General features: G+C 46.1%; 1 protein-coding gene across 3 annotated transcripts in view; it reads right to left on the bottom strand.

The window, feature by feature from the left end:
• PLPPR1 (phospholipid phosphatase related 1) overlaps positions 1-16,188 on the bottom strand; it is a 174,818-nt gene that overhangs the window by 89,688 nt on the left and 68,942 nt on the right. For all 3 annotated transcript variants that reach the window (XM_075931389.2, XM_075931388.2, XM_089779164.1), the window contains one exon: positions 2,981-3,087. In XM_075931389.2, the coding sequence (XP_075787504.1) occupies positions 2,981-3,043 (63 nt within the window). In that variant the 5' untranslated portion in view covers positions 3,044-3,087. The remainder of the gene's footprint in view (positions 1-2,980; positions 3,088-16,188) is intronic.

A 16,188-nucleotide genomic window follows, 5' to 3' on the forward strand; every position in this document is an offset into this window, starting at 1 on the left:
GCTTTTTTTTGTAAATGTGGACTGCAAGGGTGAAAACATACCCCCCGCCCCATGCTCTCCCAAGTAAGCATGCTCCGGCTAGCTGGGGGAAGGCAGCTCCTGGTCTCACTGCTGGGGGTGTGTAGAAATCAGCCTCAGTCTTCTCCTGGCCGGAGCACGCTTACCGACATGGGGGCTGGTGTTACAAAGCACAGAACTACTAGAACTAGTATAGAACTGGCCACAAAGAGCAGTCTCTCTTGCAGGCACATTTGAAATGACCTAGCACAAATCAACAGCCTGCCAGCAGCTTGAAAAGCAAAACACTTCCAGGGAAGCTTATTAAGGGCGGAAGTGGCTTCTCAGAATGAAGGGGTTTCTGTCCATCCGCTCTGCCTTCCCAGTGGGAAGTTAAATTCTAAAGCGCTGTGCAGTTCTATCATACTTGGGATAAATATAAAGAGCCTTCAGAGTCCAAGCCTGTTGCGCTAAGCGTGGACAATCCGTATCACTCTCTAGGAGGCAAGCAGTTGTTACACGAGGAAAAAATGTAGCCTAGTCAATGAAAAGCGCTGGCATTAGCCAACATCAGCCCAGAGATCATCCATTTTAACACCGGTTCTCTGTCTTTGACTCGGTTTCTTAAATAAAAATTGACGGTTGTCATCACACCGAACATGCTAAAGGACAGGGGAGTAGGCTCAGGTAGTGACTAGCGGTCTTTCCTTTCTCCTGGCCCTTGATTTATTTTTACGTTCATGTCAGCTGTGTCTATGGGCCAATTTATAACCCTGTCGACTCTGCTACTATCGGATTCATCCCTCACACATTAGAGGGATAAAAAATCTTCAGAGATGATTCAGGCTATACATTTAAAGCATCTTATTTCACATCTTTCTGGCGTTTCATAGGCATAGTAGAACAAAAAAGCAATGTGGGGGATGGAGGAGATCAAGACAGATGGATTTCTGTCCTTTCTTGTTTCTCAGGTTACCGCAGAAATTTTAGTCAGGTTTCCACAGGAGAAAGAGACCTATTCCTTGAAAAATTGGGCATCATGTCAGTGGTAAATCCCTAAGGGCAACTGTCAGACACAACAGAGGGTCAGCTGCCCTAAACTTCTCACTAGATGTAGCTGTCTGCTATATGCCACTTCTTGAGATGTATTACTCTGTTTCTACAATGATATGCAACATTTTCCCATAACAACTGGTTAATCAGTCTTGGCCCCTGTGACTATGCCCCTGGCCTATACAGCTAGTACCTTCTTCAGCCCATCAGATTTCTGGTGGTGATGACAGGGAATAATCAAAGCTCATTCATGGCAATAGGAAAATTCCCCTCAACTTCAATGGGCTTTTGATCAGGTCCATAGAGAAACTGCCCTGCACTATCAGAAGGGGGAAAGTCGGGGACAGAGATGTTCTCTCTCAGTGGGAGCAAGCACAGTGCTGGATGTGTGAGGCATCATCTGCAGGCGCTCCATATCCCAGCTCCTTTTGTAGAGGTTGCTAATCTTGCTCTGTGGAGCGTAGCCTCCCTTGCTTGCATGGGGCCTCAAGCAAACTCACAGCCCACCAACAAAGGCCCTGCGGTTCCACACAATGGAAGGTCTCTCCATTGCCTTCAATGGGAGCTAGACCAGAACACAGAGACCAAAGACTGGGACTAGGCCTTTCCAATGGGTTCTCCTTATGCCTCCGCCCCTCACACCTGACCCTGTCACCCTCACTGACCTAGTCACAATCTGTCCCACAATGTTAATTTTACAATTCGGGATCAAGGGACAACAACAGGTGTAGGGGGGGGGCGGTATGGATTACACAGCAATAGGTGGATGCCTATGACTCTTTAACCATATAGCTCTTTCCAAATAAACTTTTGACAAAAGTGTCCCTGAAAAAATAGCCCAAATCCAGACCCTCAGGTTGAGCTATGACCTGCTTCCTGGCTGGGGGAGGGAACAAGAGGTTTTTGTATTCATTTATGTTTATCATTACAGGAAACAATCTCACTGAAGTGAATAACCGACCATCAGAGAACCAGCCAGGCTGATAAAAGAAAACCAACTCTGTACCCTGCAAACAAAGGCCTTGGTTGTTGGATCCTTTACTTAAATTAGTGAGCATTCACTTCAACATTAGTGAACTCACACCTGTCGTATCATCGGATTCCACCATGTTTAAACAGAAGCAGCACCTCACTTGACTTCTATGGGATCATTTGCCTGAGTGACTGCTAACTGACTGCCAGAAGAGTTGAACAACTTGCCCCTCTGCCTATAAACCATGGTAGGTTGAGATTTCAGATACACCCCAGAGCAAGGCTGTGTGTCCATGCTGCACCAACCTCGGTTGGCTCCAGGGGCTGTATGCCTCAGAGACGTCCCTATAACTACATAAATATTCTTCCCTCCCATTCTTCTTTCTCCAGAGTGCAGTGCCCTCTTACAGCGGTAAATGAGACTCCCTCCTAGGTCAGCTGGGCAGAGAGAGCCAACACGCCTTCTAATCCCTTCTCACCTGCTCCAGGGATGGATTAACTGAGAATACTGCACCTGCTCATCCTTTTGCACTTTGATCTGGAGTCTGACAAACTTATATAGAGCTAAAAAAACTTTACAAACAACAAATAGTCTGGTAGCACTTTATAGACTAACAAAACATGTAGACGGTATCATGACCTTTCATGGGCACAGCCCTCTACTTCAGATGACTGGAGTGTTGGAAGTCCAGAACCAAGGGTTGTAAGGGAGGGGTGGACACCTGCTTCCACCCTTGTGTGGGACAGTAATGCGATACTAATCTAGCCCTGATGCCTTGTTCAATAAACAAGCTGTCTTCAGGCGTGAAGAACAATCCTTGTCACGTCTTTATCAAAACAGGATACATTTCACAACTGCCGACTGGCCACTCTTCATTCTTACAGAGTTCAGCTGCTTTTGCCCTGGCTTCATCCCAGCAAGACCCAAAATGCTGCAGACTCTGCGCAGCGCACTCACCTCGACAAAGATGAAACACGGGATGATGGAATAACTTCGCTGGGTGTTGTTTCCTAAAGCCATTTCTCATTACACCTCTGGGGAAAGCACTGTCCAAAACTACCAGGCTGAAAGAGAAACAAATAGGTAGAGTAAGTTACATTGGGACTGAAAGTTCCACAGGTAATACAGCGTGGAGAACATCACCGCACACTCGTAGGGCAAGCAGAGACAAAGAGGTACAGAATATTAAAAGCTAGATTTTAGTTTTACAACTTGCTCCTCGGCCCCTGGATCAGTCTGAGAGGTGACTCAAACAGGGGCCACCAGATTTAGGGTGGTGCAGATTATATCTCCCACTGAACAAGGAAGAAACAGGATCTAAATCTCTGAATCACAGTTTGGTCCTTTCTCTACTTCTGGACCAGTGCAACCACGCACTCATCGCTCCTTACTGAGAGCAGGCTGCAAGATCCCAATCCAGTACAGAAGTGATTGTACTGCCTGATTCATAAATGGTATGAATCCATTATATTTTAGGTCAGGGGTTGGCACCCTTTTCAACCCAAAGAGCCAAACTACATCCACATTCAGAATGAGCGATCGACAAAAAGCCATAGAAAAATGCCCATTGCATGACCGAAAATAGACACCATAATAGACACACGAAAATGAGACACATAATTGATAATTGACGTGATGATTAATAATAGCATCAATGAAACACTGTACCCATGGACTTTATTTCTTTTTATTTTTTATTTACTTCTGCAGCTGCATCTTTTCAAACATCTCTTTGAAGTTTACATCATAAACTGGTCCAGGTTCGTGCAGGCAGTCAAGCTACACGAGTAAATTTTGCATTTTTAAATTTTTGAATTAATTTTTCATTTTACTTTAAAAAGTTGTATGTTTTGGGAACGACAGAAGAGCCATATTTGGTTCCATACTGAACCATAGGTTGTAGACCCCTGTTTTAAGCTAATTAAATGGTTAAATTGTATTTTAAAACAGGATGGGTTTATAGCAATCCGAAAAGCCACTCTGGAGATGATCACACAATTTATGTAGGCAAATATGGCCAATTGAACATGACAGGACAGCTCACACTGGCAAACCAATTGCCTTGCATGGGAATCAGCACCACCCCACCAGCAGTGAAGGATCGGGCCCTTTCAGCAAAGTACTTTCGGCCTAATGTTAATTAGTAGTTGAAACCACAAATCCCCCTCCTGCTGAGCATTACTTGGTGCTGCTGACTCTTGTAATTTTAATGGGACATAACCCGGTAACAATCTGCATTGAGACATTTGATCTCTGCACTACGCACAATAAGGAGTTCTTAAGGAGAAAAGAACTCTAATGGTAGAATTTTCACGGGACTACGCCAAGAAAGACGTACAGTGACTTTAGAGATAAGCATTAGGCAGAGGTGTAAACCAAAGAAAAAACACAGCCGCCAGAGACCTGCTAATAGCCTCTGTACTGCACACACTCACAATGCAAAAGAAATGAGAGGAAGAGAAACTCTAAGCACATTAAGAAACAGCCAAGGTGCCATTGGATGCAATCCCACTTTCAGTAATCTGAGAGCGAAGAAGCTCTTCCATTTGAATTCCCTGTGGCGGGAGGCACTGGAGGTTTGGGCAAGGCATGGATGGGGGGGTAAGCGCTGGTTTCCATGGCATCAACCAGTGTTCCCTCGAATCTGTGCACTTGTGTGGCCCCCACAGCTGCTGTTTTTTGTTTCTACTGGGAGAGCACGTTTACTTATACCCCGGTGCACATAAAAATACTCCGCCCATGGATGGAAAAGATTGGAGGGAACATTGGCATCAATGCCCAGCAAATTTTCTTAGGGGTGATGCACACAGACTTGCTCCACATGGCCGGTCTCCTTTGAGGAGAGGATGGTAATGCACTAGGCTGGAGAGCAAATATTTAGAGCCATGCAAATCTGCGGATATCCATTTTATATCTGCAGGTCTCTGCATCTGCCAAAGCGGATATCTATGGCTCATTTGTGCAGATAGTAGGGATATAAAATCCTGTTTGTTTAGTTCACCAGCTAAACACAAAGTTTAACTGGCTAACTAATTAAGACTGGAGCGGCCCCCTCGCCCATCACGGCTGGGCTGGAGAGACCCTGCCACTGCTCCAGCCTATTTGAAGCAGCCCTTACCTGTGTACCCACCCCAGGACTGCCATGGACAGGGGCTGCTCCAGAAGGAGTCTCTGCTTACAATGTGACCGAGCTGCCGCAGACAGGGGCTGCTCTAGCCTCCACCAGCTAACTAGAACTGGTAAGTATCATCCAGTTAACCTTTCACATCCCTAGAAGATACGGATACAAATTTTGTATCCGTGCAGGTCTCTACCGATACAGGCATGGCTCCTATCAACTCCCCACTAAAGGGGAATGAAATTTTGTAACTAAAACCTTTAGCAGCAAACAATGCGGTGTCAGTGATGCTGAAAAAAGTTTGCGAAATCACATCAATTTTGCCATTTGGTTTAGTCAAGCCAGCCCCCCCAAATATTTCAATGTTTCAAATCAAAATGTCTCAATTTACCTATTTAACATAACTTTGTCTTCCAATCGCTTTGTTTTTGTTTTTTAATAAAACGCAGAATGCCCCAAATCAAAATAAAATGTGTTTTACCCAGAACAAAATTTATTTCTCAATTTGCCAGAAAATGTCATTGTCTTTTTGAATGGCAACAATTTTGTTTTCTGGAACTGCCAGCAAACTACAAAAAAAAAAAAAAAAAGAATTCATATTTCACCTAGTTCGGCTGATAACTGGGCAGGCCTATATGAGTCATTTCTATTCTATGAGAGTGTTTGGTAGGATGACAGGTTACAGAAGAATTCTTAGTAAGCAAGAATTATATGCATCATTACTAATGAAATCCTGTCAGGACCGTTCTAGCAATTACCCTGTTTAAGGATGGCATTACTTCATACTGTTTCCTGGCCAGTATGGCCAAAGCATAGCAATAAGTGGATTTTGTTAAATCCACTAATGCCCTATCTAATGCCCTATGACTTAACACCCTGCTGTTGCTTCCATCACTGTACAATGGGAAATGGTAAGGAGCTGTGTAGTTTAAACTGAAGCAGCATGCTGGGAGACACTGAACTAGGTTAGGAAGAATTTGGGTAAAAAACTCAATAGATTGTAGGAGGGAAGCCGAGGGTCCTTTGCAACATGACAGGTTGAACCTCTTTAGTCTAGCAGCCTCGGGACCTGACTGGTGCAGAAGCACAGAATTTGCCGAACCATGGAAGGTCATAGAATTATAGAGCTGGAAGAGATCTCAGGAGGTCATCAAGTCCAGCCCCCTGCCCAAGGCAAGACCAATCCCAACTCAATCAACCCAGCTAGGGCTTTGTCAAGCCAAGACTTAAACACCTCTAGGGATGGAGATTCTACCACCTCTCTAGGGAACCCATTCCAGTGCTTCCCCACCCTCCTAGTGAAATAGTTTTTCCTAATTTCCAACCTAGACCTCCCCCACTGTAACTTGAGACCATTGCTCCTTGTTCTGACATCCGTCACTACTGTGAACAGCCTCTCTCCATCCTCTCTGGAACGGCTGTGTCCAGGACATCAAAATAGGGGCAAGAGTCTGGGTCTGCCCCTGGTTGGGAGCTGCCCCTGTGGCCCTGGCATATGTCTGCCGCAGCTCCTTTATTTTCATGCGAACCTGCTCCTGGGTTCACATGTGACCTTTGGTGGCCAGAATGGCAACCATCCGCCTGCAGATGGTTGCATTCCTCCGTTTAGTGAGGAGATCATGGACGTTGGAGGTATCCCCCCAAACCTGAATTAGTCTCTGATCTCCGCACTGGACCAGGCAGGAGCCTGCCTTTTCTGGCCCCTGGCAGACTCCTGGGAGCTGGCAGACTGGTCCTGGGGAACAGTGGAGGGCTGGCTTGCACTGGCTGCCTGGCTCATGCTGGGGCCACTGGGTCAGGTGCAGCGACTGCTAGATCTGGGCTGGCAGGCTTGGAGCTGGCACAGGCACTGTGGCCAGAGTCTACCCCTTTAAGGGCTCCGGGGATCGGGAGAAGGAGAGTTTTCTTGGTTGTGACCAGAGTGGCTACCAGGGTACCCTGGGAAGGGCTGGAGGCCCCCTATTTTGAAATAAGCATCTATACAGCGCTTATTTCGAAATAGCAATTTTGAAATTGGCACTATTCCTTGTGGAAGGAGGTTTACTAATTTCAAAATAGGCCCTCCACTATTTCAATTTAATTTCGAAATAGCAGTTTGGCTATGTAGATGCTGGTACAATTATTTCAAAATAACTTTGCTGTGTAGACATACCCGACCTCTCTCCCTAGCTGAATGTCATCTGTGAACTTGCTGAGCTCATCCATGGTCATTAATAAAGATGTTGAACAAAACCAATACAAGAACTGATCTTTGGGGCACTCTGCTAGAAACCAACCACCAACCTGACATCAAGCCGTTGATCACTACCCGTTGGACCCAACAGTCTAGCCAGCTTTCTATCCATCTTACAGTTCATTTATCCAATCCATACTCCCTTAACTTGCTGGCAAGAATATTGTGGGAGACCGTATCAAAACCTTTGCTAAAGTCAAGGTATATCACATCCACTGACTTTCCCATATCCACAGAGCCAGTCACCTCATCATAGAAGCTAATCAGATAGGTCAGGCATGACTTGCCCTTCATGAATCCATGTTGACTATTTCTGATCATGTTCCCCTTTTCCAAGTGCTTCAAAATGGATTCCTTGAGTATCCCTCCATGATTTTTCTGGGGATTGAGGTAAGGCTGACAGTCTGTAGTTCCCTGGATTGTCCTTCTTTCCTTGTTTAAAGATGGGCACTACATTTGCCTTTTTCCAATCATCCGGGATCTCTCCTCATCTCCACGAGTTTTCAAAGATAATGGCCAAAGGCTCCACAATGACATTTGCCAACTCCCTCAGTACTCTCGGATGCATTAAATCTGAGCCCATGGATTTGTGTATGTTTAGCTTTTCTAAATAGTTCCTACCTTGTTCTTTCCCCACCAAGGTGAGTATAGGTTGCCCCTCTAAAATCCAGGACTCTCTGGTCTGGCAACATCCATCGTCCAGCAGGTCCATGGATATTGCAGGACCAGAGAGCCCTGGCTGGCTAGGTTCAGAAGAGGCTGGGCTGGCGGTGGGGAGCATAGCCCTGGACTGAGCTGACAGCAAAGAGTGCAGCCCTAATCGGAGCTGGAGGCAGAAGGGCCAGCAGCGAAGAGCACTGCCCCACTGAGTCTGGCGAGGTGGGGAGCGGAGCCCCACTGGGGGACTGGCATGGGGGGTGGCGTGTGTGCAGACCCGGTCATGTCTGGCAGCAGTGAGCACAGCCCCACCTGTGGCTGGAATCGGCTGGATCGGCAGCTAGGTGTGCAGCTTGGGCCACTCCGTGCGGGGTGCAGAGCCTACAGCCCGGTAGGGAGCCTTAACCTCCCCTTGTCTGGCAAAATCTGTTGTTTGGGACCACTCAGGGCCCGAGGGTGCGGGACAAGGGAGATTCAACCTGTATTGTCTCACAGCTTTACCAACACTTCCACGGCTTGCTGGACTCTTAGAGGACATTGTGGGGTAAATTAGAGCTAAATCATAGCACAGAACACGGAAAGCCAGGACTGGAGGTGGTACACAAACTTTATGAGACCACAGGAAACTTGGCCATACCCAGGATAAGTGGACATCCAGCTAATTAAAATCATGCCAGACCACGGATGTTGCCATGCTGGACTAGAGAGAGTCAATCTGTATTGCTTTGCCTAATTGAATGCTGCAACTCTTGTGGTGATGGTGTCATAAATATGTAGCATTTATTACTATTCTTGAAAACATACCGTTCCCCATCTGTGAGTTTGTTACATTTCTTTTCCAACGGCAAATAATCGTAGTATCTTAAGAGCCAGATTCTCTCCTGCATTCTGGCTATTCAATGTTGTTCTGAAAGCACAAAGAGATGAGAAAGGAGCCAGTCTGAGAATTCCCTCCCTATATGGGACCTCCCAGCTGGCACGGAACTGGCACCCCTAGCCTTTCCATTACCCCTCTGCATGTGGCTCTGATAAAGGGAGCAGGATGGTGGTAGGGTGTGGAATATGCTGCACTCGGTCTGTCCCCAGATGGCATATGATTGGGGGCAATTGACAGCTGAAATCAGCCCAGGACCTCAGGGAGCCCGTACTACATATTGACACGGAGGGAATTTGGGTCTCTCTCAGTGCACATCTCTTCCTCTTAAGGAAAACTCTGTACAGACTGTCCAACTATAGCGGATATTTATAAATTAGCATCTAGCGTCACTACCTCTATTTTTATCTGCATTTTGTCCTGATTGTTAACTAGGAAAGACATTTTTAGATTCCACTAGTTTTGACCTTTGTATTCCAGGAACAGGAACACTGCAATGTAAGGCAACTTGGTCAGACCTTCATGAAGGGAATATTAATATTATTACCCTGAGCGCTGGCATTATATGAGGCACTTCTACTCTTTAAACAAGGTAGTGTAGTTAAATAATACAAAGGTTGTGAATTCATTAGCATTAGTTAGTTCTCAACTTGCTAATTTCCCCCTCATACATTTGCACAAAGTCCTTCAACTGCTGTGTAGGGGGTTATTGTCTAACATCCTCTGGGAAAACATGCAAAGCCATGGAATATATACATACGAGTGAACTGAAAAATTAACTAAAAGGCAGTTGGAGAAGAGAACCATGAAGGCACATAGCTTGAGTGGCAACGTTTTATTACCACAGGGATTTGTCATGGAGTAAGGGGGGAGGGTAAGGAGTAAAGGAGGAAAGAAGAGAAAATTCTAATAAGTGGAAATTAACGGCAGGTTGTGTCCAGCAGAAGAATTTTTAAAAGGCACAGTCAAGTGTTTTATCAAGCCTTGTACATGAGAGAGCACGAGAGACTTGGCTGTAAGGAAAGACTAGAAGAACTGATTTTGTATATTGGTGGAATAGCAAATAAAATAAGCGCTGATGGCTGCGGTGTGTCCACCGGGGCTTAAATCAACAACTCCCCAGTTCATTCTTTCCAAGGCTTTGATTATCCTATTTTTTCCCCAGTAATACTTGGGTAGCCCAGATTGAATATTTTGCCTTTCCTTAAAGTCTTATAAAACGGATATTTCTGTGAGGAAAACATTGTGTTGCTCATTCAAGGTGCTGAATCGGCAGCCCTGAAGAATGAAATCCTCTATCCACATATCCAAGCTTCTTATTTTATGCTCATCATGGAAATATCTGATCATGGTGCACACTTCTACTTGAAGACTGCCAGCATGCCTCAACCCTGAAATGAAGTGTGTAGGGTTGCCAGGTGTCCAGTATTCTATTGGACAGTCCGGTTTTTGGTGCCTCTCTCAGGAAAAAAAAAATCAGAAAATACTGGACACGTGCAATGTCCGATGTTTTCTGTTTTTCCTGCTGGGCGCCTGAGGCAAGCCTTGTGGGTCAGAGGGAATGGCTGGGAGGCAGGGCGCGATTTGCTCTGTGAGCCTCTGGTTGAGTCTGAGGAGGAGGGGAAGCCCTGTCCGTGCTCTTGAGTGCTGGTCAAGCGCGTGGTGGAGCCACACCCAGACTTGACTGTGCTTCACCAGGACCGTGTGCGGGACAGGCAGCGCCCTGGGATCCGCACTTGCCTGGGTCAGTCCCACTCCCCACCGGCCGATTCGATCCCCCCTCGCTCCCCTCCTGGCCGGCTGGTTCTCCCCCACTTCTCCTCCCGATCTCCCCTGGCCAACCCCACTGCCCCTGACGATCCCCCAATTCGCCTTGCCAGCCCCGCTACCCCCACCAGCTCTGCTTCCCGCCAGCCAGTTCCTCTCTCCATCACCCCCAGCCAGCTCTTCTGCACCTCCCCCTCCCCACACACACCTGCTCTGCTTCCTTCCAGCCAGTTCCTCCTCCCAATCTCCCCCGTCCAGTCCTGCAGCCCCCACCCGCTCTGCTTCCCGCCTCTCCCTTCCTCCGGGCCGGTCTCTCCCCGGCATCAAGTGGGGCTGGTATTTTTTTTGCGACTACCTGGTAACCCTGTACAGGAGTAAAATGGCTGTTGAGAGCCATGGTCCATGTAGGTAGAAGCTTGTTTTTCTGCAGAGTCTCATTGATTTCACTGGAGAGACCAAAGTCTGTGCTCGGAAAATCCCAGACGTTTTACTGGGATTGGCAACGTGGGGCCAATCAGTGTTGTTCAGTTGGTTTTTTTTTTCCATTCCAGTGTGCTTATTTGTAAACTGGTATAATTTTTACTCAACCCTTGCAAAATTTGGTTGGTAGCTTACTTTAAATTATAACCTTTTTTTTCGCGTTAGTCTGTTTTCTCACTGTTTTGTTTACAATCCACACCTTTTGCAACTTCTCCTCCATTCCAACAAGAATCATTTTGGATAAAATGAAACAAACCCAAATTCCTAACCTGCACAAGTGGCTCTGAATGATCTGTGACACCCTGTCAGTGAATGCGCATTATTAATATTTTTTATATGTACTATGGGAGTGCCTGGAGTCCTCAGTCTACATGAACATAAAAAACAAAAGGTGCAATGAGAATACAGAGGCACAGGGAGGGGGACATGACTGCCCAAGGCCACACAAAACTCACTTTCAACGGAGCAACTAAAGTTCTGGTCACCTGACTCCCAGTCCTGTACGCTATCCACTAGACCATGCTGTCCCACGGCACAACCTGCCTCTGCATCCACAAACCACCACTGAAGTCAATGAGGGCTCTACATAAGCACAGGAGTCCTCCTGCACAAATCCAGTGTCAGCCTTAGGGCTTTTCTCCTCATAGAGAGTGAATAAATTTAACAAAATCACTCTGGGATCAATGCAGTTTCTCTGTATGAACAATATGCAACTGGTTTAAGAGCAGTTTAAGCTTGACTTGGCTTGCTAGACTTTGGCAGATGCTGCTGTCAATAGAGGGTTATGTTATTTTACTTGTTCAAAGAACTGTATCATATTAAAATCTAGTCACCTTATAAAGAAGGTATTCAAGGATTCAAAAGGTGAGATTTTTCTACAGAATTCAGTCATGTCAATTAGTCTTCTGTCCTGGCTGGAGAATAATGAGAATTCTAACCACTAGCGTAAGAGTTAACACATGCAGGAAGCACAGGAAAGGGTCATACAGTCTGGCATCTGAGCAACAAGATTAGTGATTTCAACTGGCATTCTAGAGAGAAAATGGATTCAGAGCATGGCCAGTCTAGATTTGATAACAGCAACACACTGCCCAATCTATATTTAAGCCCTGTTTACCCAGAAAAATTGACCTATTAGTGAAATTTTGTCTCAGCGCCATTGTGGAAAATACCCATGCATTCCTCAGATGAATTGGAGTGAAATGATGAAGAGTGAATACTATTGTTCACACATTCAAGGTGAAATTCACCACTGTCAAAGGCCAGCATGAGAGACACCCTCCTCTTCAGCCCCAAAACACCAACCAAGGCCCAAAATTATAAACCCACCTCCCCCCCACACCCACCAAGCAGAGTTTTGACCCAAAAAAGGGAGATGTTCTAGAGATACTACATAGTCCTTTCAAGGACTTTACTACTGCCATTGATTGAACATGAAAGTTGATCAGACACTACAAGGATGATCAGCGATATAAAATACATCAGATTTGATTACATGCACCTTTTATGTGCACGTCACCCCATGGGATGACTTTCAGCCCTGAAGAAGGGACACAGCAAATAAAAAATGGTCCAAGCATGGCAGAAGTGAAGAACCACATGGAAGTCAAAGGCTGTTTTCTTCTACGCATTCAGCTTTGGTTTTTAGGTGAAATCATGGATGGGCAGGTTCCTGCTGTGAGGTGCTTACATCCTTGCCAAATTTTAGCATGTCACTAACTCAACATTGCCTGGAGTGACAATTCTTAAAACGCAGCATGAAAATCAGTAAAATCTAACTGATACATCTGCTCTCTTCTTTTATGAAGGGATTATCAGTGTATGGGAGAGAAGAGGGAGGCAGATTACAGGATTCATTAAGAAAGAGTATAGAATATCAGGCACTCTTTGTAAATACAACTAACACATTTATCGTACACAATTAACGGAGCTGATTCTGCTTCTAACTTCCAATAAACTAAAAGCCAATTATTCCAGCTCTCCTTTCATCCCTTCCAATTTTAGAAATTAATCTAATTGAGAGTCATGCGTGTTCTTGGATGGAAAAGGGGGACTATTTTTGGCCTCCATCCAATCACCTGAAGATGCTTCATCTTAATTTAGATTGATTAATAGGGCTTGCAGTTTCTTCTGAAGCCAATGGGAGACACAAGCGCTCATTTCTTTACATCCAATCTGTTTAAAGCTCCATCTATTTTTGAAGCCACTTGCAACAAAGGAATGGCAGGTGTGGTCAACAGTTAGGGCATAATTTATAGCCGCAAGTGACCATGAATTCCGGGACACACAGCAACATGAATTTAATGGCATTAGAGTAGTTTGCAATAATTTTAGGGACTGGTTCTGCAACAGACTGCACCCATCTGGAGTTAATATATTTGGACATTCGCATCTCACTGGCTTCCAGATCAAATTGGTTCGGTCTGCAAGTGAAGTCATGTTTGTTTTTAACTGACAGGTCTGCAGATTCGCGCTGGGACTTTTTGTACATTCGCCCAGGGCGACTGGAAGCCTGAGGGTTACAGGCACCCTTAAAAAACGTATCATTCAAAGAAAGAAGAAACGTTGCACCACCAAGAGCTGCGTTACGCTGCACCGCGTTCTCTTTCCCTGATTCAGACACTGGGCTGCTCAGATGCTGTGAAGTGGCCACAATTTAGCTCAACCTGGCGAGTGGAGAATTCCCTAGAGTAGCTTCAAGCCAGTGCAGCAGGCTCCTACACTATCTGCTCCCTTCACGTTGGCATACGAAGTAGGAGAGGATGCAACGGGGTGAGGCTAAATACTCCTGCAAACCCCCCCTCCATTCTCATCTCATTAGAGCCATATCAAGAGGCTAATCTGGCTTACTCTGAATTCAGTGAAATTTGAGACTCAGAGTAGCATTACAGGCTCTTCCCCTCACCCCCACCAACTTCCCTCTGTACAGAGCAGATCTCAATGCACACACACCTCAATGCCCAAAAGGGTGGGATTCTGAGCAATGCTCTCTAGACAGATGCAGAGATTTCTTAGCAACTTTTCTTTCCCAGTCCGGGAGCCTAGTGTTTGCAGGAGAGAGATTGTATAGTGTCAAGGTAGAAAGATACCGGGGCTCACTTAGACATCAAAACAAGAGTTTTGCTCCAGGAGCTAGGAGCACTTTTAGAACTCCCTCTTCCGTCACAGGGCAAACAGTGGGGAAGCCAATCAGACAGGGCAGATGCTGGCAGTCACTCAGGAGATGAATGCTACACTGGAGGCTTCACATTGAAAATCTGTCTGGCCTCCCTCTGTGACACATAACAAACAGAGGGAAAGAGACTCAGAAGACAAAAAGCGTATTGATTTGAGCAGGCGGGTCTGGAATGGAGGGAGCGAAAAGTGAGCATCCACTGAATGCCAGCACCACTGTTATTAAAGAAAATCAACAACTTCAGTACCCCACAGCAACAGTTGGCCCTCAGACTCAGGAGCATAATTTGTGCCTTAGCATCTCACTCCCCTGATTTTCTCAGGCTCACATCAGCAAGGAATAGCTCCTCCATGTCACTCGCCAGCTCTCGGCTTAACAGTGCCATATGGATAATTTCAGGCACAGTAAAACCAAGGCCCCATCCCTGATTTCTTGTACTGGCGCACATCCACCCACCCTCAATGTGTTGCAACAGGAATCTTCCCAGGAGTCCCCATACATGCAAGGGAACAAAGACTTGCCAACTGACAAAGCTCTAAACAGCATAGACTCAAAACCAGACAACCTTTTTTGGCTAGACATAGGGTTGCCAGGTGTCTGGTTTTGAACTGGACAGACCAGTATTTGAGCTTTCTGTTTGGGAAACAAATTGAGAAAATAGAAATGAGAAAATATCAAGGTCCGGTATTTTCTAATTAAGATGTAATGTCGATTGTGATGGAATGTCAAGTGGGTCCGGTATTTTTGTTGAAACCATCTGGCAACCCGGAAGTGCAAAGCTCAAAGACTCAGGATTTCCCCCCAAAGATTAATGGCAAGAAAGGTGGACAGACATCCGAAACAAACACCTCATCAAAGCAAAGAGACTGGTGGTTTTTCATTCCCATGGAAAGCATGGTCTACTTTGAACTGCAGCTACATCTCACATGGCAGACAGGCCTACCTCTTCCGTACATGGGAACTGAGACCCAATCGTTATGTATGACTGCAGACATGGCCTTCCCGCTATGGAACAGCTCATTAACCAGTGCCCAAACAATCAAATGCTCCAGGTGGCATCTCTGCCATCCACTTTGCTTTGCCTGAAACAGTCAATTGGATCAACAACTAGGGATGTGAACGACTAGTTGACTATCCGATAAGCAAATGCTTGTCGGATAGCTCACATACTAGTTAACTAGTCATTTCTCCCCCCTTTGCTGCCTCTATCAGAAAGAGGCAGCAAGGGGAGGGGGAAGAGGAGGGATGCTTCAAAGAGGCAGTGCCGCATGAAGCCCAGGGCCAGATCCCAGGATCTACGCAGTGCTGTTGCTTTGAAATGCCACATGCAGCTCAGGGCCAGCTGGGAGTCCCCAGCTGGCCTGGGCTTCATATAGCATTTCAAAATGGCAGCACCACATGGTGCCCAGGGTCATCTGGGGACTCCCCTGAAGACCCCAGGCTCCATGTGGCACTGCCGCTTTGAAACGCCACAGGGAGCACGGGGTCAGCGAGGGACTGCTTGAGTCCCCCACTGGCCACAGCGCTTTCGCCTCTGAAGTGTAGCAACACTTCATTGGCAGAGGCGCCCTTATCGACTAATTGAAATTTTACATCCCTATCAACAACCTCAACATGGACAGCCAAAGTCGCTTTTAAAGCAACACAAAAGAGAAAGGAGATAGGCAGGGAGTTGGAGACACCCAGGTACTTGAGCTGTGTGCAGAGAAAGTGCCCTTCTGGTCCTAGCCCAATGCAGGTCTGTCAGCAAGCTCAGAAAGCATTGATTTTAGTTCCAACTTCCTTCTGTCTGGCTTGGTCAATACAATCCCCCTTTCATCCAACCCACAATGCCATTCATTAAAGCAGGGCAGGCACGGCT

Source organism: Pelodiscus sinensis, chromosome 6 (assembly GCF_052426305.1).
Source record: "Pelodiscus sinensis isolate ZL-2025 chromosome 6, ASM5242630v1, whole genome shotgun sequence".
Classification (NCBI taxonomy): Eukaryota; Metazoa; Chordata; order Testudines; family Trionychidae; genus Pelodiscus; species Pelodiscus sinensis.